This window comes from Corythoichthys intestinalis, chromosome 14 (genome assembly GCF_030265065.1).
Source record: "Corythoichthys intestinalis isolate RoL2023-P3 chromosome 14, ASM3026506v1, whole genome shotgun sequence".
NCBI classification, from domain to species: Eukaryota; Metazoa; Chordata; class Actinopteri; order Syngnathiformes; family Syngnathidae; genus Corythoichthys; species Corythoichthys intestinalis.
In genome coordinates this window covers 48,427,245-48,453,897 of record NC_080408.1, presented here as the reverse complement: position 1 = coordinate 48,453,897, position 26,653 = coordinate 48,427,245, and the positions used below count along the sequence as shown (strand labels likewise).

Genomic DNA, 26,653 nt, shown 5'->3' with positions numbered 1-26,653 from the left:
AGCAATTGGCTGGCGACCAGTTCAGGCTTCAGCACCCCCGCGACCCTAATGAAGATAAGCAGTATAAATGAATGAATGCACTAATTTCATCCTGTGTCAAAATTGTATGTGCTTCTTTTTAACGTGTTTAAATATTTCCAAGTAGTGGACATGCAACACACACAATTCTAAATAAACACAAACTTTTCATGCATTTACTGTACTCAGCGTTGTAATTCCATGGCTCTCCACTCCCAGGCAATACAACACCTTGCACTAAAGAGCCAGGCCATGCCTCCTTTGGACTAGAGAGCCCCCCCAACACCCTTCTCTCTCTTTCCAGCACTTTCCAGTTTCTTCTCAGTGACTCTTCAACGGCTGAGCACGTCGGCGCTCATCTTGAATCCTCATCCTCCGCGTCCAAAGGCCACTCGGCGGGTCAAGCGTGCACACTGTGGGGGAGAGTGTGTGTGCGTGCCAGTATGCCATGTCGTCCCCTGGCTCGTCGTTTGTGCAGATAAAGCACGAGGACCTGCTCTACTATGAGAACTGTGGAGGAGGCAGCTTTGGGAGCGTCTACAGGGCATTATGGATATCCCAGGACAAGGAAGTGGCGGTGAAGAAGCTTCTAAAGATTGATAAAGAGGTATGACATAAAAGGACAGGGAATTTTTGCGTCTCAGTGCCATTGGCGGTGATAAATATCCAATAAATTTGGACTGGGAAGGTCCAAATGGATTGGACTTTTCACCGTCAGTGGCAGCAAATGGGTTAAATTTGTGGTGACATCAAGCTCGGGTGTTCCAGACGAGCTATTAATATCTAAACACAGGGGTCTTAAACTCAAATTATTGGGGAGCCACTGGTAGATTAATGTTGATTAATCTTATCAGTTGAAATATTAATTCTAACAGTTATTTTTGTGTGAATCAGTGTTATTTTATATTTTTGAACAAAAATACATATTAATTTTAGTCATATTTCATTCATTTCTATATGTGTTCGTTGTCTTCTAGTTTTAGTCTACGAAATCTCACACAAATTTTGTCTAATTTTAGTCGACAGTTACTCAAAATTTTTTCGTTGGTAAAATTCAAAAGTTTTAGTCCAAAAATAAATAAAGGTTTCCAACAATTTCAATGAACATAGACAAACAAGCACATGCTATAGCATCTCCAAGGACAACCTCAACTTGGTGATGATTATAAACACTCAGCATGAAAAGCAGTACATCATTTTCATTTAAACACACCTGAAAGCCACAAACTGTATGTAAAAAAAATGTCCAAGCATTTAACACTGGGAAGTCTGGGATTTGTTTTTGCTATTCTTAGAGTTTAGCCAGAAGTTGCAAGCAATCAGTATTTCTCAGTAATTGCTCAAGAAGTTCAACCCGCACAGGTGCAGCTCCATCGACCCGGGCTGACGAGACCATGGCAATCCGGCCAAAAGTCCAAACTTCGTGCATTCATCTTAGTCTTAACCCCTTGTACTGACTCCATTTTGAAAGCTGGAAGAAGGCTTCGAAACACAAGTTGACAATTTATTCGGGTCAACAGCGATCAAACAGCAAGGCGGAACAGAAACAGACTTAGGCAAGGAGGCAGACTCGTTCCAAGGTCACCATATCACAAGTCAACAAAAGGTTCCCGAAAAAGAAACGACAACAATTAGTTAAACATTCAGTCTATTTGAAGGCTCTCACGGCCGGGGCCATGGGCAGGAAGGGTGTGTATTTGGGTCTTCTTCTGTTGCAGATTTGGGCGGGCAAGTTTGTGTGTCAGTGTTGCTGGGTCATGGTTAATGAGGCAACTGAGGTGGGAGGTTGGGCGCACCTCATCGTCTGAGAGGCGCCGAATTATCAAATTTAGAGTTGTTTAGGTTATCGGGTGTTGAGGACATCCCGCCATTTGTTCTGGACTGTCCTGAAGGGCTGTTTGTGGGATTTGGTATTTGCAGACGTGGGCTTGGAGATGTCTTGCCTACCACCTGGTAGTCAGCATCAGTCTTTCACAATCAGCTGCATGACGCACGCATTGGGCTTCTGTGGTCAGAAGGCGTCCTTATATGCACTTTGTCTTGACGCTGCAAGTTCTAATCATTCCAAGTGCAACTGTTCATAATATAAAATATATTCTGCTTCTTTTCCTTAAACTATGGTATAAATGCTATTTATTTTATCTTGGGTACGTTAGAGTAATACAAACAGTCAAACAGTAAATACGAGTAAATTCCCTGATTGGTTATATTAAGTGTGTTAGAGTAATACAAATAGTATGGAACGGTAAATACGAGGAAAGATACATCATCATATACCAAAACAGCTGAAGTTGGCTATTATCTAAATGCCATTTCGCCAACTGGCAGTCCTTTAGATTTACTGACCAGAAAAGCCAAGTAGCTCTGCTTTAGCTTCTGAAGCTAATGCTTGCGCGAACTCGAATGCTACGCTAACGCTGGGAGTTACTGTACATTTAACATCCGATGATCACTCAGCACAGGCCTGTAAAGGCTACAGCAGCATTGCATATTCTGTCTTACCAAGATAAGAAAACAAATCTTACCATGTTCCAAACAAGCAAGATGGAGTGCATCCTAGCTTTAAACACATGAGGAGAGTAAGGGAGAAGTGCAGCACAGGTCACATGAGTGACACGACACAAACACTCCTACGATGCAAGCTGACGTTCTCAATATACAACATGAAAATGTCACACATTGTGAACATATGACAGAGACGATGTCTCATTTTTGTCTCGTTGTCGTCTCGTCAGACAAAAAATTGGCATTTGTCTTGTAATGTTCTAGTCTCCCAAGCCACGTTTTTAGCCCGTCGTCGTGACATCGTCATGAAAAAATTGTTTGTCGCTGTCGACAAAAACAATACTGATTTGAATCATGACATGTTGTACTAAATACACTTGGAAATGTTAATGTTTAATGTTTTAATGTTTCTATTGTTTGTTTGCAGTACAACTTTTCGAGTTTTTTTTTTTTTTTTCTCTCATTTTGCTCATGGGCTAACTTGTTGGTAAAAAAAAAATAGCCTGATCTATGTTTAGCCTGAAGGAATTACAATATGCCCCCCCACCAAAAAAAATGTATGCATGTATTATTTGTTTTTTCTAATTATTACAATTTGTTTTATATAACCCCCCCCCCCCCCCCATTTTTTAAAAGATTTTACAATTTTTCAAATGTTTAAAAATATAATTAAATTTTACATCATATAGCCTCATTTTAAATCCTGCGGTTTATAATCTTGTGCGGTTTATTTGTGGATTTATTTGGGTTAATAGATAAATCTTTATTTGACAGTGCCGTTATAAGACCGTCATAATTATGATATGACACTGTCATGGGCATTAATGAATGCTTATGACAGATGTTATTAAGTGCCATCCAGCAAATTTTCTCACTAACACCATTTATGCCCAGTTTAGGTCTTTAACATCCATTGAAAAGTGAGACAATTTGCCGAATGACACTAAATGACATCTGTCATAAGCATTCTTTAATGCTCATGACAGTGTCATGTCATAATTATGACGGTCCTATGACAGTCTTTTATGATGCCGGCTGTCAAAAAAAGTGTTACCGGTTAATATTGTTTGGTGTAAATATCCCAAATACAATAAGGACAGTTGCGGCTTATGGTCAGGTGTGGCTTCTCTATGAACAAATGCTGTTTTTGTGTCAAATTTAGTGGGTGGCAGCTTATATTCAGGTGTACCTTTTAGTCTGAAAATTATAGTGTATATTTTTTAATTGCCTATGGGAAAATACGCATGGTCCACATTAATACTACACTTTGATGTCAAATAAGGGACCGCAAAATATCGTCCCGCAGGCCTCATTCGGCCCCTAAGCTGCAAGTCTGAGACCCCTGTGTTGATACTACAAGGGTTGCTAACCTTTGTGTCAGGAAGTTGCTGACCTGCGTTGGTATTGTTGTGGCAGCGCAAGGAAACACTGTCAACTCAAGTATGTCGGATGATGAAGAATTGTCATTTTTTTTCTCACCCACGCATAAACACAAAGCATGGAGGGGGGGCAGATGTGGAAAAACGTGTGCGTTGAGGTCACCCGGCAGTGGAAAGCTAATCTGTCAAACGCATTCCTGCATTGCTTAATGTAAACGAAAGCTTAGTTATGTGTGTAATATGTTAAGATGTGTTGTAATTTTTGGTGTGATTCAGTTGAATAGAGTAGTTGTTTTTACCTGGCAACAGACAGAGACGTTGCTCTAATTCACTGTTTTCAAAGCTTTATTGTGACAGAATATTGCAAAAACTGTCAGGTTGTAAGTACTTTTTAAGTCGTAGAATTTCTTTTTGTATTCTACATGATTTAGTGTCTTCATAATGGTCTCAAGACCTCAGTTGTTAATCTTACTGTAAAAAAGTAATTACAGTTACAAATTACTTCTCCCAAAAAGTAATTGAGTTAATAACTCAGTTACCTAAATGTAAGAGTAATTAGATATTTGGCAAAGCAACTGGTGTTCCTTTTCATGTTTTTTTTGTCATTAAAAAAACAAAACAAAAAAAAAAACGTGAAGTTCAAAGGGTTTTTGGGACAATTCGCCCAAGCCCAATTCTTTACCCTAAACTTAACTAGACTTGGGAATTGTGGATATTGCAATAACTAGATAGTAACCTTTGCTATGTTTGGAAGTCATTTAATGTTGTGAATCAACCGTTAAAGTTGTTAAAATTGCTCCCGTTATTGCATTAGTTCCCTTCTGTCTATTTTCTACATGTGAAAGTTTTAAAACTGTTTCATCATGATCATCATAATGATAGATTCAAGTCAAGATTTCGCCGATTTAGGAGTATTTTAGATAAAAAGTTATTTAGGTTCGCTCCTGAGAAGTCTACTGCTTTAAGATGGCGGCTTTTTACTAACGCCGGCGAGTGTATAATTTCGCATCTACTTCTCTATACATTTGCTACGTCGCCGAGTCTGTCATGTCGCATCTATATGCATGTGTTATCTAGCGTAGCATCATGTGTGCGTAGATTGTAGGCTGTCGCTACAATCAGGTTTTATTGGAGCCACCTATCCTAGCATGGCGTTTGCAACAGCGTCACAACTCCCTTCCCTCCTTCCCACTCTTCTCTCTCCGTGTCTTTCAGAGTTTTCTCGCGTTATTTAATCTAGCATCATGTGTGCGTAGATTATAGGCTGTCGTTACAGTCAGGTTTTATTGGAGCCACCTATCCTAGCATTGCGTTTGCAATGGCATCACAACTCCCTTCCCTCCTTCCCACTCTTCTCTCTCCGTGTCTCTCTCTTCTCGCGTCATTCAACCAACTTAGTAACGCATAGTAACCCGCGCCTTTACATCCTCAGTAATGGTAATGGCGTTGCAAAGATGAGAAAAGTAATTAATTAGATTGTTCACTACTTAAAAAAATAATGATGTTAGTAACGCCATTATACTCTAGTGCTGTAATTAACAAGACTGATCATTACTACGCTACGCTACCAAAAGTACCTCTGTTGTTCTCATCAGTGTTTTTGTTAACGATGACTAGAACAAAGATTTTGTGACGACGATGACTAGACGATAACGAGCTAAAAACGTGTCTTAGAAGACTAAAACATAACGACATGAATGCCAGTTTTCGTCTGATGAGACGAGAACGAGATGAAAATGTGCCATTGTTTCCATCACATGTTCACAATGTGTGAGATTTTACGTGTAGTTAGCCTGCATCGTGGGAGTGTCTGGTTGTGGTAATGTGACCTGCTGCGCCCCCCCAACTCACCCACTAGTGTCATCTCCAGTCTCATTGCTTGTTTTGAGACACACACAGTAAGATTTGTCTGATCTTGGCAAGAGAGGGTATGCAATGTTGTTTTAGTCTTTAAAGGTCTAAGCTAAGTGATCATCACACACTAAATGTAACTCGTAGCATTAGTATGGCATTCACGTTCGGGTTAGCATTAGGCTATTGCTAACAGCGAGCGTCCTCTGAAACTCTCGGAAAACTTTTTTTCTTTAAATACAGTACTTTGCGACCAGGTGGGTACTAGGAATTGAAAATAATGTACTGCTTTTCTGCTGAGTGTGTATTATCACAAGTTGGCGTTGTCCTCGTAGACGCTACAATATGTGCATCTCTGTCAATGTTCAGTCGAAATTGTTGGAAACCTTTTTTTGATTTATTTATTTTTGGGATAATTTTGGAGATGAAAATGATGAGTAAACATCGACTAAAAGTAGACGAAATTAGTCTGAGTTTTCGTCAACAAAAACTAGACATAGACAAACACATTTTGATAGTACTAAAATATGACCAAGATAAATAATTCTTATTGTCCAAAAGACTAAGACAAACATAAAAAGGGCACCCAAAAACAACACTGGTCCTCATCCAAATCACTTGACTGCCACAAAAATTAAGCAGCATATAATCAACCCATATAATCAAAGGATGAATAATTATAATGAGTTGCTTAAAATTTAATTTCATGCCATTTTATATGTATTTTTATGTCCAAAAAATTGCTGTTTTCTACAGAGTGTGTGATAAGTGGTCAAATGAAACAATGTTTTTTTTTTTTTTTTTTAAATCCAAAAGACTATTATGAGTAGCTTTGCGTGCAATTTGATAAAGCAAGTCTTTTCATCTGGTATGTTGATTGATGGATGGATGGATTTATTGAATGATTTCTTTATTTGAACAGGGTTACTAAAAATAAATACATTACATTACAATATTTTGCATTGCAATGCGATATATATAATTTGGATGCACAAAATTTTATGACAGCCTCTAAGGCCACAACAAAAACATCATGTTCAGAAGCTATAATAATAATAATAATTATAAGTTAATGTTGACCATTGTGCATCTATCTGAAATCGATCTTTCATGATAGTTTAACTGCCCCTTTGAAACAAATGAGGGACCTTGACTAATGTATTTCTAGCAATATGACATGCACTTAATAGGGAAGACTGGGGTAATGTGAGACATAGGGTGAGAGACCCTCTGTATCTAAGTGAGGAAGCATGTTTGTGATCATGCAACCATCATGTTTTCAAACCTCTACCAATTCACCTTGCCCATGAAGAAGAGATCCTCCTCCTATTGTGGTAAACAGGCCTATTCCACAAAAATACATTTTTACACGTAAAAGTAAATTTTCTTTCTGTCAACTTAATCAGCTGTTGTGCCAAGTCAAATTGATTTAGCTTGAAAACATTTTATCACACATGTTGACGAACTAACAATACATAAAACCATGTGATGATGCTAGCTTATGTTTAGCCTCTGTTGTTGGGACAGTTTTTTTTTTTTTTTTTTAACACAAAATTGTGGAGACAGGCTAAAGAGAGGCAAGTGATGTGGGGTAAAATGTGATGTCTCACTTCTCTCCTAGAAGATCTGGATGTCTCACATTGCCCCAGTCTCCCCTCGAATGAATACGTACGCTATCTAAGCATATTGCTAATCCAGTATCACATTTTTACATGATAGTATAATGTAAAAACGTCATGGGTATTATGTTAAAACTAGACAATTATCATGTAAAAATGCAATAATTAACATGTGATAATATAAATACTTGACAATTATTATGTTAATACGTGATAACTATCAGATAGCTTTTTTTTTTTTTAACCACTTTTTAAATCCACACAAAACATATCTGTTTAAATTATAATATCCAACTTGGTCCTCGGTTCTGTTTTGCATTATGACATCTACAGTGCTGGTCAAAAGTATTGGCACCCCTGCAATTCTGTCAGATAATGCTCCATTTCTCCCAGAAAATGATTGCAATTACAAATGCTTGGTCGTAATATCTTCATTTATTTTTCTTGCAATGAAAAAACACAAAAGAGAATGGAAGAAAAAATTACCACCAAAAATGGGCCGGACAAAAGTATTGGCACCCTTTGAAAAATCATATGATGCTTCTCTAATTTGTGTAATTAACAGCACCTGTTATTTACTTCTGGCACATAACAGGTGGCGGCAATAACTAAATCACACTTGCAGTCAGTTAAAGTGGATTAAAGTTGACTCAATCTCTGTCCTGTGTCCTTCTGTGTACCACATTGAGCATGGAGAAAAGAAAGAAGACCAAAAGAACTATCTGAGGACTTGAGAAGCAAAATTGTGAGGCTACAAGTCCATCTCCAAAGACCTGAATGTTCCTGTGTCTGCCGTGCGCAGTGTCATTAATACGTGCAAAGCCCATGGCACTGTGGTTAACCTACGTAGATGTGGACGGTAAAGAAAAATTGACAAGAGATTTCAACAAAAGATTGTGCAGATGGTGGATAAAGAACCTCGACTAACATCCAAACAAGTTCAAGCTGTCCTGCAGTCCGAGGGTACAACAGTGTCAACCTGAACTACCCGTCGGCGTCTGAATGAAAGGGGATTCTATGGTAGGATACCCAGGAAGGCCCCTTGTGCTACCAAGTATTAGACTGAGGGTGCCAATACTTTTTGTTTGGCCCATTTTTGGAGTTTTGTGTAAAATGATAATAATTTCATTTTTTTCCCATTCTCTTTTGTGTTTTTCCTTGCAAGCAAAATAAATGAAGATATTACTACCATAGCATTTGAAATTGCAATCATTTCTGGGAGAAATTGACCATTATCTGACAGAATTGCAGGGGTGCCAATACTTTTGGCCAGCACTGTAAATTTCCTGTTTGATTTTTTTTTTTCATTTTTTGTTTTAATCTGTATTTTTGTCTACTTTAACTTGTAAAGTGTTTTGAAAGACGCGATGAAATAAAATGCATTAACATTATTTTTATAATTATGTAAAAACAATCACCATTATGTAATAACATGCTCCTTTTAATGTAAAAAACTGATATATATCGCATAAAAACATGACCAAAATCATGTAAAAACTAAATAATTATTGTGTAATCCCCTGATAAATATCATGTATTGACAATACTAAGATACTAGATTTATTTTTTTGGTGTGGCACCAAAGTACACTTCCGTAAATATCAAGCTCAACAAAAAATCTTTAAGTATTATATGTCAGTGGCATACATAGATGAACAACGATGACATTAGTTGCTATAAATATATCCAGTGAAGTGAAATTGCACAATCTCTCATAACACACTAGTTGGGCATCACTAGGCTTTTTATTTACCACTCTGGTGCCAAGAATCAAACATTCTGGTTTAAGTTTCAACTTCTGACTAATGATTTACACTTTATTATCTGAAAGATCAAGTTTCTTTGCCACAGTTACGGGGAGAGGAGGAGGTTAACAACTTCTTTCTCTTCTCGTTCAGGCGGAGATTCTCAGTGTCCTGAGTCATAAGAACATCATTCAGTTTTATGGAGCCGTGCTGGAATCTCCCAACTACGGAATAGTTACAGGTCTGTCTTCGACATTCGGCATGTAAAACCTCAAGATGATCATGTTTCACTGCCATTGACAGTGATAGACGCCCCTCCTGGTTCAATGGATTGGACGTCTATCGCCGTCAATGAGCCAGCATGCTCAACTAGACATATGTTTTGACTGATGAGTTGTTGCTGCTTTTTCTGGCAGGACATTTGAAACTGATACCAGCATGTTGTAATAGTAAGAGGATGTGATGCACTGGTCAGAGCTGCTGTATTAGTCAACATCCATCCAGTCAGTTAGCTAAAGCAGTTCCACTTCACGTCAAGTGATGGGAGGTGAATAGGGAGATTGAGATTAAATCTGAAATTGGATTCTGTGTTTTGTGTTTAGAATATGCCAGCGGAGGGTCTCTGTATGAGTACCTGTCCAGTGAGCAGAGTGAAGAGATGGACATGGAGCAGATTATGATGTGGGCCATACAGATGGCAAAAGGTACTTGATTTAATGCGTCACTATTAAGGTTGCCACGATTAATTGAAGAACCGACAGCTTGTTTTAAAACAGTCGAAATCCTCTTTGTTGTTCCTCTTAAAAGTAAATCATCTATTATTTCAATCATTTTTAAAAAAGATTTTAATTGAAAAAAAAAAAATTAAAAAACATGCTTTTGTTTACCTTTCATGTGTAAAATGAGAAATACATATTAAGGCCTAAGAAGAAAATCCAGATTATTTTGTCTCAAACCCAATTTTCCGATATCAATTACGGTCTCTTGGCAAAATAAAGTATTTAGATTGCCTTCTATTTAAACTTTTTTTTTTTTCATTAGAACGGAAAGTACCAGTGAATTTAGTTGTGTTAATACACACAGAACAATCCCTTGGGATTAAGAGCATTTAATTTATACAACAGACTCCAGCTCTGTTCTTAATTATAGTGATAATGAAAGAAGAAAGTTCATATACCATTTGAAACAAAATCAATAAGGAGAAAAGATAGTATGTAAACCAAATAGTCTGTCAGCAAGTCAGTCTGCCAACCCAGATAGCAAAATATAACTGGAGCGGACATGGGCCAAATGTACTGCAAATTTCGGCCCAACTTCGTAAAACGGATCCGCCCCAGTGTCTTTTTGAACATTGGCCCAAACTCAGTAAGGAGTCACTTGCTGGATCAGCAACCAGTTTTGGGCCAGAAATGGTCCGACGTAGCAGACACAGCATAAGTGTATGGCCCGGATATGGCACACATGTTACCCAATCTAGGCCAGATTTGTATCAAAACCATTTTCAGTATTAAATTTGCGGCCCATTTTATTCAATATATCATACTGTAATGTGTTTACATTGCAAATTAACTTCATCTAATGGGCGGCCGTGGCGCAGTTGGTAGCTGGAGTTGTCCTTGGACCGAAGGGTCAGTTGTTCGATTCCTGGTTACAACTGCCCACTGTCAAAGTGCCCATGGGCAAGGCACTGAGCCCTGATCTTCCTTCAACGGGTTGACAGCGCCTTGCATGGCAGCAGCCCCATTGGTGTGTGTGTTAATGTAAAGCACTTTTGGGCATGGGAACCATGCAGCTAAATGCGCTATATAAGTACTGTCCATTTACCATTTTAATAAAAGCAATAATGGCCACACTTCCTTTTCATGCCATTTACTAATGCTAACATATTAATGCGACATACAACAACAATACAACATTTTTTCACAAACTATTTTAATTCGAACAAGCAACTCCACATTAAAGATGACCCATTTTTAGATTGTAAACAACATATTGTATTTGTTAAGGTTCTGGGGTAACGGGGGACCTAATTCATAGACGATGAGAGGGAATGGTATATAGCAAGGGTGCCCAAGTCCAGTCCTCGAGAGCCCCTATCCAGTCTGTTTTTTCATGTCTCCCTCCTTTAACACACCTGAATCAAAAGATCAGCTCATCAGCAAGTTTTGCAGGAGCCTGACAACGATCCTCATTATTTGATTCAGATGTGTTGGAGGAGGGAGACATGGAAAACAAGCTGGATAGGGGCTCTCGAGGACCAGACTTGGGGACCCCTGGTATACAGCGTCCAAAGAACTCGGTGGGCAGTTTGGTGATAGAACAGGTGAATGGGCAGGCAGGCTTTTTGCCAGGCATGCAATACAGGATTTGGGGGGGGGGGGGGCACAAAAATGAGTTCAGTATCAGGATTACAAGATTCTTTGTTGGCTGAAAGTCACGTACCTGTTGGTGAGTTGTTGATCCGGCGATGGTGAGGCCAAGGACCCGTTTTAGTAAGCTGCTGACGATGATCAGCGGCATCTGGTCCCAGGCTCACCCATCTGTACAATCAAGGCAGTGACACAAACACACAAACACAAGGATGAGGGGCTCATTTTGAATAATAGTATTCAAACATTGAAACATTTACAGCAACACTGAGTAAATGCTTTCTCCCTCAATATGCTGTTATGCAACAAAATTTGAATTAATTGCAGGCATGGCAGATCATATGAATACAGCGGCCATTTTATTCACACTCAATTGAATAACTTCTTTGGCAGTCAAGCAGTGACTTCAAAACGCGATTATGACTTTGAATTAAGCACTAACCATAAAAATTTGCCGTCCGCTGATGTCTCGTGACTCCTGTGTGCTCCTCTGTTGCGCACTGACAGTGACGTCACATGCCAACCGTTAAATTTCAGAGTTTGAACGCGTCTAGTCTGCAAGGTCCGCCCCGGAACAGTGCGTAACCTATCATTTGGACTGTTATAGTGCTGATTGGGCCGCATCTGGCGCACTGACGTTAAGCAGGAGTTTGAGCGGGTCCGGTCTGCACGATCCGCCCGGAACAGTGCTTAACCTATCATTTGGACTGTCATAGTGCTGATCTGGACCGCATCTGGCGCACTGACATTAAGCTGAGGCCGGATCCGGCACGCAGTCGCCTGCTATTGGGGAACAAGCTAGCCAGCCAGTCAATCAAGTCAGTCAGGTGAAGTAGGTAGGCAGCGAGGCTTAGGGTTATGTGCTGTCATATTTCTATCTGGTCTTAATTACATAAATTAGAGATTAGTGCAAAACTATCCCTCAATAATGATATAAAATAAAAATATGCAAGGTGGCAATCACCTTGTCTAAACAAACAAAAATATACACCCCAGTGAATGTAACAAACAAAAAGAATCCATTAGGTTTATGAGCACATCATCTTTACAAAAGACGTCAGATCGAACACATTAATTGGCCCATGAACAATGTGCATATATTAATAGATAAAATTTTCAAATGTAGACCTATGTATTTTGCCTAAATACATGGGAGAAGAAAGTAGTTTGCTCGGTGTCGGTGGAAAGTTGTCGCGCTAGGTATGAGGAAGTATAATAGACCTACAGGGAGCGTGGACTGCACAGGTAATTAAAAAAAAAAAAAACATTTGCCTGGGATTCATTGTTTAACTTAACGCATCATTTAGGGTTCCATTTCCATCTTAAAATGCTAAGCCAAGATCAATATATGGAACAGTAAATAATGTGTGATTTGCATATGAAAATATGAGTCGACTCATTGCAAAAACTATTTACAATACCATCAGATAAATAACACAAAAACGTTCAATCAGTGGACCCTATCACCGCACACATCCTTTATTCTCTAAATTTATTTTCTCGTCTTATTTTTATAATCACAATCTTATTTAAAAGTGCATATATGTGTTGTTGATGTTCTTATTCCCGTCCATGTAGGAATGCACTACCTCCATGCCGAGGCCCCCATCAAAGTCATCCACAGAGACCTTAAGTCACGCAATGGTAATGCAGCCATTTTTTTTACCCCGTTTGACACTTCCATATGCTCATTTGCAATACATCATTATTATACATTATTATCATTGTTTTTAATGCTGCCTTGTTCTTGTAGTTGTCATGACTGCAGACAAAGTACTCAAGGTAAGTTTTAATACAGCGTTCTGAAATTCTGAACACTTTTACGAATGTTTAGAGAACCTTTTTTTTTTTTTTTTTTTTAAATATTATTACAGATTTGTGACTTTGGCGCATCAAAGTTTTTGTCCCACACAACCCACATGACTGTGGTGGGCACCTTTCCCTGGATGGCTCCTGAGGTCATTCAGAGCCTGCCTGTCTCGGAAACCTGTGACACATACTCCTATGGCGTGGTGAGAAACTTCTGGATGGCGCATCATATTATTGCTGCCAACTGACAGTATTTATGATTGATTACAATTGAAACTCCAACTTTTACGCATTTTTACCGAAAACCTGAATGTTATGTACCTCAGGGCCCCCCATCAGACGCAAATTTATATAAAAATTATGTTACGTTTTTACTACGTTGGTGTACATAGATATTTTAGATTATTATTATTTTTTTTTTTTACTGATGCGTTACCACCACAAACAGGGTATTGGTAAGTTTATGCTTATTTCAATCCATTGTATAGGGCAGGGTTCACTAAATCCGGACCTCGGTGCCACTTTTCGTGTCGTGTTTTCCATGTCTTCCTCCTCCAACACGCCTGAATCAAAATAATCAGGATCATTATCAGGCCTCTGGAGAGGTTGCTGATGACCTAATCATTTGATTCAGGTGTGTTAGGGGAGAGAGACGTGGAAAACACGACAGGAAAAGTGGTACCGAGGTCCGGATTTAGTGAACCCTGGTATAGGGTGATAGGTGAACTCTGAATGACCTAAAAAAATCATTTGTAACAACTGTCATCCTGTGACATCACAGATGAAACTTTTTTCAGCACAAATGTACAGCAACATTGTGGTTCCATTACACCGTAAATGGGGGGCTGCGTGACGTTATCACTACAAATTAAAAGTTGAATATCTACATAACTGTTTCAGCACAAGCTATTTTTTACAGCACAAACCAGCACAAACAAAGCACAAACGATTGACACTATTTTTAGCCGGTTTTGATCAAGATGAGGGGCTGGGTGACCTGCGATTGACCTATGAAACAACTGAAATATTTCAAAACTGATAGCAGCATGGACAAAACTTTTTACAGCACAAGCAGACACAAACATAGCACAAAGGGTTGACATAATTTTTTTATATAAATTTGCATCTGGTGGGCGGCCAATTTAATGGAAGTATGTTACCTATGTATGTACTTAGCATTTTTATTTATTTATTTATTTTAAAAACCTTTGTAAGGTGACCAAGAGTGTCCTGAAAGATGTCCAGAAATAAAATGTATTATTATAATTATTATTATTATTATTAATTCCCCAAAGTTTTAACTATTATTATTTTTAAATACAGTTTATCTAAAAGGGACAGTGTATATTAATGAACATATTCATGTAAATGCACCAGAATAAGCCAAAGGCTATTTTTTTATGTGCAGTCCCTTGCAGGTCAGGGAAGGTAACAAGTATAAATGAAAAGAAATGAATAAATATGAACAAATAATAAAATACATAGATAACTAACAGTAAAGAAACAAGGAACATTAATTCTCTTGTTCCGTTTTTAAATTAGTGTGCTTCAATCGCGAACAATAAATCCACACAGCCCTCTACTGGCAAGTTCCTAAAATACCACGGGCTGCACTTTACTAGCTAAGAATTCCGTAATTAACCGGTTAATCTTTCGGAATCATTGACAATGATAGACGTATTACCATGTGTGTCTTTTCATCCTTCTGCTGTGAATTTTAATCCCACTTCAAATGGACAGGACGTCTAGCACCGTTGATGAGTTAATCAGTACCGACAAAAAAATTAAAATCGGGCTGCAAGGATTGATAGACACTTGCTTGTTCTACATAGCTACCAAGTTTCAAGAAAATTGGTTCATGACTGACAGAGTGGTAGGACTTCAAATTAAGTGTCCACAAGAACAACAACCTGAGTTGCCACTTGGCAGGCTCTCCGCAATTTTGGAATCGATTTTAGTTTTTTAATTTTTCAAATCTCACTGAAATCAAACTCAACGAACTGTGGAATGATCAATAGATGCATGTTGTGTTCAGGTGTTGTGGGAGATGCTGACCCGAGAAGTACCTTTCAAGGGCTTTGAAGGACTTCAAGTTGCATGGCTGGTGGTGGAGAAACAAGAGGTGCTCGCACTCACACTCACCATCTCTGTAGACAACTCGCACAGTATACAGACAGTAACAATGCCATGCTCTCATGCTTTCCACTTGTGTATTTATAGTCTTGATGTCAGTCGTGTGCTCTCGTAAGGCCTTGCTGGATCCACACGGGATCTCACCACTCGCTCCACTTTTGCTTTTTTACAGCTAGGGAAAAAGAAAAGAAGTAACCATGTCGCCCATATGCGACTTTTATTGGAGTTGATGTTTATACTGCGTTTTTGGTTGACTAGCACTAAAGTAGAACGGGCCAACAAACAAGGCAGAGAACATGATTCCGTTGTAGCTGTTGGCTAATCTCCAAATTCTCTCCCTAAATAACCTCCCGCCCTGCTCGTTCTCGGCGTCTCTCTGATTCTCCCCTCCCACCGTCGCTCCAGCGCTTCCCCCTCTTGACCCTCCTACTTGATCTCGCTCTTTGCACCGAGTGGCGGATATTTTAGGATTAATCCTCAGAGAAAACAGTTTCCATTTACTGTGCGGTACTATGGACTCATTCAGACCTGGCAAAGAAACATTTTGTTTTTTAATGTATTGATGATAATTTTCAATATCTTAGTGCTTCATGTGTTGTTATTAATCATGTATAGATGATGTTTCAGTGTCAATGATGGCAATGGACGTCCAATCCATTTTGAGTGGGAGGAGCAAATGAATGAATCACAGGAATACCATACCAAGCGTTTAGCAACCAAGTGAATCAGTAAACTACAGTGATGTTTTTCACAGAGGATCAAGAATACACGCCGATAAATTTAAGTCTTCTGTCTACAGTTTCAAGGTTACAACCTAGATATATATAGAAAAACTATATTTCTGATGGGCCTCATAATTTGTCGACCATTTTGCGTCAGGGCTATTCGATTAATATTACATTGCCGTCAATGGAGCTTGTACAGTGGTTCCTCGAGATACGATCGCATCGACATACGATCCTTTCGACATCTGACATAAAATTTGATTCGTCATTTGTCTTGACATATGACGACAAGCTTGATATGCGACGATTTATAACTGTGTTGCAATTTCATTGTTGTCCCGCAAGACGGACGCATGGCGGATTTTCTTTCGAAAGAAATCAACTTTGGTTATTTCAGAACATGTGCAGCACAACATGGCTACTGTCCGCTGTAGCTGATACCAACAACAAAGAGCATAAAAAGGGAAAATAAAAACTCTAACACACCTCTGCCACTCTTTCATCAGTCACATGGTGCGTTCAGGAACAGCATGCAAAACACAACCGCCACATTAAAAACCAATTCGTTACAGTATTATTATTCCGAGTTGTATTTATAATTTAATAGTTTTGCTATGCGTAATTTCTATTCATTATTATACCTGCAGTATTTATGAAGGATTTAGCTTAGGTTTTTGGGCTGTCGAACGAATTTATCGAATTATAATGTATTCTTATGGGAAAATCTCCCTCAACATACAGTCCGACCATTTCGACTTAAAACCCAGGTCCTGGAACGAATCAAATTCATATGTAGAGGTACAACTGTATTTGAAATAGCTATAAATTGTAAATTTTTGTCCGTTTTTAATAAATGTCAAAGATGCTGTAAATTATTTGTGTGTGTCTTAGCCAGCTGGTGGCAGTATAAAACAGAACTACTAAGTGACGATCACAAATTCTGTGCAAGCTGCAGTTATATTAACTGTTATCCGCAGAGGATAAAGAATATATGCCTGTAGGTATTTTATGTAATCTGTCCTAGTGTTGTTTCACCATTGATATATTACTCATTAACTGGCGATAGACGTCCAATCCAATTTGACTGGGAATAATTGCTCAGTCTTCTCATTCAAAATGGACTCGAAGTGTAGCACAGACCTCCCAGTTTAAATGAATTGGACGTTGTTGTCAATGGCAGACAATGAGGTAAATGTTAGCCTTAAGCTAGCAAACTATAAAGCAAAATTATGCTTAATACTTTTCTAATGTTTAGTTAGAGCTGTGTTGTTTTTGGCAACCCTTTTAATTTTTGTCTTAGTCTTTAGGACGAAAATACTTTTTATTCTTAATTATATTTTAGTCAAAATGTTTCCGTCTTCGTCTAGTTTTAGTCATTGAGATCCCATACAAATTTTGTCTAGTTTTAGTCGACAGTTACTCAAAATATTTTCATCTGTAAAATTAGGTTTTAGTCCAAAAATAAATAAAGGTTCGAGCATTCAACATCTTCTAGACTTACTGATCAGGATAGCCAAGTGGCTCTGCTTTAGTATGGCCAGTGTTTTAAGAGGACAATCGCCATTCTGCAGCTAATGCTAACGCTAGGATTACATTTTGCGTCTGATGATCACTCAGCACAGACCTTTAAAGGCGAAAGCAACATTGCATATTCTCTCTTGCCAAGATAAGAAAACAAGCCAACCGTGTTCCCAAACAAGCAACGAGCACAGCCTAGCTTGAGACACATCCTAAACTCCAGTGAGGAGAGTGAGGGAGCACATCTCACATGAGTGACACGACCCAAACACTCCCATGATGCAAACTGATGTACTCCATGTACAATATGAAAATGTCACGCATTGTGAACATATGACAGAAACAATGTCGCGTTTTTGTCCTGTCGTTGTCTCGTCAGACGAAAACTGGCATTCGTCACATTATGTTCTGGTCCCCCAAGCCACGTTTTTGGCTTGTCATCGTTACGTCATCGTCATGGAAAAATGTTTGTCGCCGAAGTATTTTCGTCATCGACGTTACTGGCGAAAGCTGGTTTAGTTCGACAGTGTCCTTTACGTAGTAATAGTAACTTTCCAGTTTCTGTTAAATGGATGCTTGTTGCGAAACGTGTTCGCTCTCCCTATCTAGTGCTCATAATTTTTGCTAAAACAAATAGGGAAAAAAAGCTAAATGATGTCTACTAAAATAAAACTACGAGTTGACTCACCCATATTAGCAGCAATTTGCAAATATGAGAAAAATTCAGATGAAAACGTGTGCGAATCTCCTTTTTAAAACTTTCAAATAACATCTACAAATGCTCACCTCAAAAATAATTTCTTTGGATCATGTTGTTTACATCTGTAGCGGCTCACCATCCCCAGCAGTTGTCCAGCAAGTTTTGCAGAGCTGATGAGGAAGTGCTGGCAAGCCGAGCCAAAGGTCAACTAATATCTAACACATCATTTTATTTCAACATACCCTATGTAAATGTAATACAAGACATTTACTTCATCGCAGGAGCGTCCACAGTTCAAACAGGTGCTGGTAACTTTGGAGACAATGGCTAATGACAGTAGACTACCTGACCAGTGCAACTCCTTTCTACATAACAAGGACCAGTGGAGGTAAGCACACCTTAAAAAAAGTCTTTTGCAGACACACAACTAAACATACAGCTCACCAGTTATCACATCCCCCCACATAGAAGTTTGTCTGACCCTGTATCCTGCTTGAGTCTATAATAAGCCCTCCACTAAGTGTTCACGGGAAAGATTCCTCTGCTCCCTCGCTGTCGTCACTCCGGCGGGGAGAAAGACAGAGGCGTGATGGGAAACAGCGGCAACGAGAAAGTCTAGCCTGTATGTCAACAACAAGGGAAAAAGATAGACGAGGGAGGTTGTGCCACCCATTGGAAGGTGTGAGATTCTGTGCATATTCTTAAAAGTACAGTGAGATCATCAATTGTGCATTTCTTTGAAAATGAAGCCATGGAAGCACACATGGCAAGGTGATGTATGTCTTCAGTGTCTGTGAGAAGATTACACGAAGCACTGGGTTAAATGTATGGTATTTAGCGGCCTCTTGTGGTTGTAGAGTATACTGCAGCTACTTGTTGCACAGGTGTGAAATCGAGTCGACCCTGGAGCGCCTTCGGAAGCTGGAGAGGGAGCTCTACTCCAAGGAGAAAGAGCTGGAGGAGCGAGAGAGGCGGCTGCGGCTTTGGGAGGAGAGGCTGATGGAGCGCTCCAACATGACCCCCAGCCCCACCTCCTTACTCATGGATCGCTCCAACATGTCGCCGGTGAGTCACGAGGTCAAGTCATCACCAACCTATAGTATTACTTCCAAATTCCACTGCAAGATGAGTTATGCTCGTATTGTGTGTAAAAAATTTGACTAAGAAAATGTAAACATTAAAAATAGGCTCCAGCACCCCCGCGGCCCTCGTGAGGATAAGCGATGAATGAATGAATGAATAAAAATAGGTTTTTGAATAGATACAAGTGAAAAAGAAAATTCTTTTATCCTTTCGCTGCCAGATATTTGTACAATATTCACTGTATGTGTTGCGGTAGTTAGTAAAAAAAGAATTTCATGTACTGTAAATGGGTGAAAACACCCATTGACGGCGCTAGAGATCCAATCCATTTTGACTGTTTATGTTGTGCCATCACTGGCAGCTGATGATTTAAGAAGGGAGTGACCCAAAAAAGCCCCAAAATGAACAAGGACATGCCCCAGGGGAGAGCGTGCGAAACATCCCCACGCAAATTCTCCAGAAATGGCATTTTCTAGTACGAGGGTCAGCAACATGCGGCTCTAGAGCTGCATGCGGCTCTTTAGCTCTGCCCTAGCGGCTCCCTGGAACGTTTTTAAAAATGTTTGAAAATAGAAAAAGATGGGTGAGGGAAATATATTTTTTGTTTTAATATGATTTCTTTAGGAGGACAAACATGACCAACAATCTTCCAATTCATTAATATTGTAATGAAATTAAACTTGAAGTAGTATTGTACAACACAGTCGTCAAGTGGTGCGTCATTGTATAGGATGCACTGCAGGGAAACTAAACATTTCATCATGAAGGCTCATTATGTGTTTGTAGCTAACAGTCATTTTGATAGTAGGCTACTATAGCTAATATAGATACGTACAGCAAGTGTTGCCTTCATTATAAGGCTTATACAGTACCTTGCAAAAGTATTCGGCCCCTTTGAACCTTGCAACCTTTCGCCACATTTCAGGCTTCAAACATAAAGATATAAAATTTTAATTTTTTGTCAAGAATCAACAACAAGTGGGACACAATCGTGAAGTGGAACAAAATTTATTGGATGATTTAAACTTTTTTAATAAATAAAAAACTGAAAAGTAGGGCGTGCAATATTATTCGGCCCCCTTGTGTTAATACTTTGTAGCGCCACCTTTTGCTCCAATTACAGCTGCAAGTCGCTTGGGGTATGTTTCTATCAGTTTTGCACATCGAGAGACTGACATTCTTGCCCATTCTTCCTTGCAAAACAGTTTGAGCTCAGTGAGGTTGGATGGAGAGTGTTTGTGAACAGCAGTTTTCAGTTCTTTCCACAGATTCTCGATTGGATTCAGGTCTGGACTTTGACTTGGCCATTCTAACACCTGGATACGTTTATTTTTGAACCATTCCATTGTAGATTTGGCTTTATGTTTTGGATCATTGTCCTGTTGGAAGATAAATCTCCGTCCCAGTCTCAGGTCTTGTGCAGATACCAACAGGTTTTCTTCCAGAATGTTCCTGTATTTGGCTGCATCCATCTTCCCGTCAATTTTAACCATCTTCCCTGTCCCTGCTGAAGAAAAGCAGGCCCAAACCATGATGCTGCCACCACCATGTTTGACAGTGGGGATGGTGTGCTCAGGGTGATGAGCTGTGTTGCTTTTACGCCAAACATATCGTTTTGCATTGTGGCCAAAAAGTTCAATTTTGGTTTCATCTGACCAGAGCACCTTCTTCCACATGTTTGGTGTGTCTCCCAGGTGGCTTGTGGCAAACTTTAAACGAGACTTTTTATGGATATCTTTGAGGAATGGCTTTCTTCTTGCCACTCTTCCATAAAGGCCAGATTTGTGCAGTGTACGACTGATTGTTGTCCTATGGACAGACTCTCCCACCTCAGCTGTAGATCTCTGCAGTTCATCCAGTGTGATCATGGGCCTCTTGGCAGCATCTCTGATCAGTTTTCTCCTTGTTTGAGAAGAAAGTTTGGAAGGACGGCCGGGTCTTGGTAGATTTGCAGTGGTCTGATGCTCCTTCCATTTCAATATGATGGCTTGCACAGTGCTCCTTGAGATGTTTAAAGCTTGGCAAATCTTTTTGTATCCAAATCCGGCTTTAAACTTCTCCACAACAGTATCTCGGACATGCCTGGTGTGTTCCCTTCTTTTCATAATGCTCTCTGCACTTTAAACAGAACCCTGAGACTATCACAGAGCAGGTGCATTTATACGGAGACTTGATTACACACAGGTGGATTCTATTTATCATCATCGGTCATTTAGGACAACATTGGATCATTCAGAGATCCTCACTGAACTTCTGGAGTGAGTTTGCTGCACTGAAAGTAAAGGGGCCGAATAATATTGCACGCCCCACTTTTCAGTTTTTTATTTGTTAAAAACGTTTAAATTATCCAATAAATGTTCCACTTCACGATTGTGTCCCACTTGTTGTTGATTCTTGACAAAAAAATTAAATTTCATATCTTTATGTTTGAAGCCGGAAATGTGGCGAAAGGTTGCAAGATTCAAGGGGGCCGATTACTTTCGCAAGGCACTGTATATATAAGGCTCTTAATTTTTTGCGGCTCCATACATATTTCTTTTTCGTTTTTTTGGTCCAGTATGACTCAACATTTTGGGTTGCTGACCCCTATTCTAGTACAATAAATCTGATTTAGGCGTGGCACCGCTTCAATTTGTGCCAATTAAAGCGGATCCTCTCATTCCCTTTAAGCAACACTTAATAGCTTTTCAAACTTCATCAAACATATTCTTAAATTAAACATGGACTTACAAGAAGTTGAATGATATGTCTGTCACGGCCCGAGGAAGTCTGTATCACTTTCACTGGCACTAAGCAACTTGGAGGGTTGTAGGGACCTTGCCATGAAATGTCCTGCCTGCTTTACGGCATACGTCACTTCCCCTTTCATTACATTGCCATATGAAATTGTTTAGCCACAATTACATTAATTACCCCATCGCTATTCAGCCCCCGCACAGCCACTAGAAAGATAAATGTAGTTCAGTCCGACTGCAGGCGATCGGGAGATCTGGACTTTACGACAATTGCGCAGGTCCTCATGAGAAATGCATCTTATGTTAGGCAAAACACTACTGCTAGTGTCCACTGGCATCGCCAAAATTACCAGAAAATGAAAGTTATTAAGTGTTGCTTTAACGCAGTGTTGTTTTGGCAGCCATTTTAATTTTCTCGTTAGACTAGTGTTTTGGACGATAATACTTATTAGTCTTAGTCATATTTTGGTCATCTCAAAATGTGTTTGTCTTCGTCTAGTTTGTTGACGAAAACTCAAGACTAATTTCGGCTAGTTTTAGAGTTTTTAAAAAAATGTTTTTGTCTCATGCTAGGATTACATTATTATTATTTTCAATTAATTATACCCACCTGGACGCCAGGAACTGTAAGTAAAAAAAGTCAGAGTTTAAGAGGATGCTCTCCGTTAACTTTAGCCTAATGCTAATGAGAATGCTATGCTGACGCTACGAGTTACATCTAGTGTGTGATGATACTCAGCATTGACCTTTAAAGGAAAAAGCAACATTGAATAGTCTCTCTGGCCAAGAAAACAAATCTTACCGTGTGCGCAAGCCTGCATGGAGACTGGAGCGAGACACATGGGTGAATCTGAAAGTGTGTGTGTGTGTGTGGGTGGGGGGGGCATGTCACGAGTGACACAACCAGACACTGCTACGATGCAGGCTAACTACACAATAAATGTAAAACATTGGGAACATGTGATAGAAACTATTACACAACTGCTATTATTAGTTATGTTTTAGCAGTGGTGGATGAAGGACTCACATTTTTTAAAAATATACTGTATATATACAGTATATGTATGTATGTATGTGTGTATGTATGTATGTATGTATGTGTGTATGTATGTATGTATGTAAGTATGTATCTACAGTAGGGCTGCAGCTATCGAATATTTTAGTAATCGAGTAATCGACTGAAAATTCTATCGATTAATCGAGTAATCGGATAAAACAAATATATTTTTGGGTGAAGAGCAATTATAGATATACATGAGAAAACAAGACATTTTATCATTTTCAGTCAATCAATGTCTTTATTTTTGATGTGTATTGTTGAAAACAGCCAACAATTGCATCTCAGATGTAACTAGAATAAAAAAAAAGACTAATTCACTATATATATATATATTATATATATATATATATATATACACACACCTAAAAATGCCTTTACGCTTGATAACACACATCGCTTAAAAGTTACGATTTTTTCCCACGTTTTTCAATTGAATTTTTATTTGTGTCAAGCCATTTTTAAGTTCTAGTAAAGTTTTAAGTTAGTCTAAACTGTAAGTCCTGATAGGATTTTGAATAATTGCAGTGTTCAAAATAAATGTATGATACAGGCTGTATTGGAGCACATTAGGGACTAGTGCTACTTGGTGTTTTATCCGGCAATGACTACTGAGCTAAAATTGATAGTTAGCATTATTGAGTTTTTATTTGACACCCTCATCACTCCACAACGCTATGTTATGTTAAAGCCTGTATGTAAGACACGTTAGCCACGCATCGAAAGTGGTCTTAATTAATAGAAACCTAGCCCTCCGCAGGGCTAACGTTACGTGAGCTAGTAGTGACAGTAGCGTTAATCTTATATATTAGCGCTTAGCGCTCTTTGTTAGCGCTTAGCGCTCTACTGCTTTAAGATGGCGGCTGTTTGCTAACGCTGCCCAGACGCGGCCTAGTCTGTCATTGTGCATCTAGTTCAACATACATGTGATCTCTATGAGACTCATCAGAGCTAACTGCAACTAACGTAGCATGTGCAGGCTAGTATTTTGCAACGTCGGAGTCGTTTGTAGCGGCTGTCTGCTGCAGTAAGTTTTTTTTTTTTGCTTCTTCCTCTACACACGTGACATCAGCGCGTTGTCCCGCATTAAAAGTAGTCCGAGCAAAACGTGATGCTTAGAGCTGTCAAAATAAACGAATACTCGAGGTGAATAAAATTACTCGGATCAGTTTTTAAACTCGAGTTACTCGAGTTGCTCGAGTATTCGTTTCAGCTCTAATCTACAGTATCTGTCTGTCTGTCTGTCCGTCCGTCCGTCCATCCATCCACTGAAGGAATTCGGCTCCCCCCCCGCCAAGCCGCAGAAACACCACTAGCCAAACGAAGTGCCGCTCTGCTGGCACTGCTCTCGCAAGCCAACCGGTGGGGCCGGCATTCCGCGCGTTCACCTCTTGTGTTAAATCTTTGTACTGACTCCATGTTCCAAAAGTTTGAAGAAGGCTCGCGGAAAACAGGTTGACCATTTATTCGTCGACAATGGTCAAGAAACAAGGCAAAAACAGACGACGGAGGAACAATGCTGGATCCAAAACAAGGCTACATAGACATGTTTCCGAGCAGCGAACCGTTTGTTATATCAGTGTCTAGTCTTTTTGAAAGCTGCAGTGGAGTGGGCCGTGCCGAAGGTGTGGCTGGGTCTTGTCTTGGGATCATCCCTCTGTGGCCGGTTTTGGGCTGTTAGGTTCATGCGTCATCCTTCGTGGCTGGGACGTGGCTGCCATTGCGACCCACGCCGGTCTTGACATCCTAAGTGCCCGGTATCAACTTTATGTCCTGGTTGGGTGGCTGATGCTTCTTGTTTTAGGACAGAGCGCCCTGCGCTTTGTCCTTGGAGTGGCCGGGAGAACTGATTACGAGAGTTGGTGCGTCGATCTTGCTCGTGATACACACGTTGGGCTTCTGTGATAAGATGGCGTTGTGTATCTATTCTGCTTCTTTTCATTAAACTATGGTGTAAGTGCTATTTTATTTAGGTGTGTTAGAGTTGTACAAACAGTCCTTCAGTACATATGAGAAACGATACTATTCCCTGATTGATTATATTAAGTGTGTGTTAGAGTAATGCAAACAATTATATGGTGTGTGCAAGAAAGGTAACTATTCCCTTCACCATCCATCCATCCATCCATCCATCCATCCATCCATCCATCCATCCATCCATCCATCCATCCATCCATCCATCCATCCATCCATCCATCCATCCATCCATCCATCCATCCATCCATCCATCCATCCATCCATCCATCCATCCATCCATCCATCCATCCATCTACTTCACAATGAGAAAAAAAACAAAAGTAACGCGTAACGCAGGCGACAGTTTGGAAAGTAGTGGAGTAAAAAGTAAAGTACAATGTAGTGAAGTAAAAGTAAATAGTACCAATTCCTATTTGTACTCAAGTAAAATACAAATACACAAAAAATGTACTTAAGTACACTAACGTAACATTCCACGTCTGTTTTAGTCTCCCAAAACACGTTTTTAGCTCTTTATCGTCTCGTCATGGTCATGATAAACGTGTTCGTTGACAAAATATTTTCATCGTCGTCGTCATCGTTGAGGAAAACAACACTGCTTTAAAGTATATGTTTTTTTAAGGAGCTAACCAGAACAATCTTATATGGATAGTTTCTCGTTGCTTATATTTTATGTTGACCTTGTCTTCTCTCATCAGTTCTTCACCCCAATGTCCATTGGCTCCACTGGTTCCTTCTTCCGCTCGCATTCTCAAGACTCCAACAGCACGGGCGTCAGCAGCGCGGGTGTCAGCAGTGCGGGCGTCAGCAGCCTCCTCCGCACGCTCAGCAATGGTGACAGCGAGCGGGGGTGCGGAGGTCCGGTTCTGGAGCGGGGAATGGGCTCTCTGGACAGCGGAAGGCTGCACGTCATGCTCCAAGGCTTGCAGGGGCGCTTCGGAGAAGAGGACGAGGACGAGGGTGGCACCCTGGAGGAGAAGGGGTGGGGCCAACGGGATGAAGGGGGGAGCACCGAGGGAGGGCGAGTGCAGGTGACGCTCCGGAGCTTTCCGGGGGGTAGGTTAGAGAGAGAGGAGAGAACCTGGGAGGAGGGGGACGCAAAGAGAGGGGGGATGCAAAGGAGCAGGGTCACCACTGTTGTCCGGGGCTACTCGGGCGGATTTGGCGAGGCGGAGGGCAGTTTGGGTGGCTTGGGGGACATGCTGTCTTTGGACGGCATGGGCGACATGGACATGAACATGGGCGACGTGGGGCTGGTGAAGGTTAGGAGCGAGATGGGGGTGAGAGGGCACTCGGGGGTGCAGGTTAGCATGCGTTCCTCGTCCAATCAGAACTCTGTCAAGAGCTGCAGTGTGCGGCACGGATCTAACATCAACATGGCAACCGCCGCTATGGACATGATGGAACTCGACTGGTCCGACAGTGATTAA

At 40.0% G+C, this 26,653-nt stretch overlaps 1 protein-coding gene across 1 annotated transcript; it reads left to right on the top strand.

Annotated features, from left to right (window-relative positions):
• Positions 1 to 343: 343 nt before the first annotated feature.
• On the top strand, positions 344 to 26,653 carry LOC130929416 (mitogen-activated protein kinase kinase kinase 20). Its single transcript, XM_057856522.1, has 11 exons — positions 344 to 625; positions 9,271 to 9,358; positions 9,720 to 9,821; positions 13,065 to 13,130; positions 13,240 to 13,268; positions 13,361 to 13,498; positions 15,331 to 15,417; positions 18,500 to 18,574; positions 18,653 to 18,759; positions 19,256 to 19,436; positions 25,922 to 26,653. The coding sequence occupies exons 1-11, from the start codon at positions 467 to 469 to the stop codon at positions 26,651 to 26,653; spliced, it is 1,764 nt and encodes a 587-aa protein (XP_057712505.1). The 5' UTR covers positions 344 to 466.

Coding starts and splice junctions, on each gene's coding strand:
- LOC130929416 (XM_057856522.1), top strand. CDS start 467: ATGTCGTCCCCTGGCTCGTCGTTTGTGCAGATAAAGCACGAGGACCTG. Junction 9,359..9,719: donor CAACTACGGAATAGTTACAG/GTCTGTCTTCGA, acceptor TTTTGTGTTTAG/AATATGCCAGCGGAGGGTCT. Junction 9,822..13,064: donor GGCCATACAGATGGCAAAAG/GTACTTGATTTA, acceptor CCGTCCATGTAG/GAATGCACTACCTCCATGCC.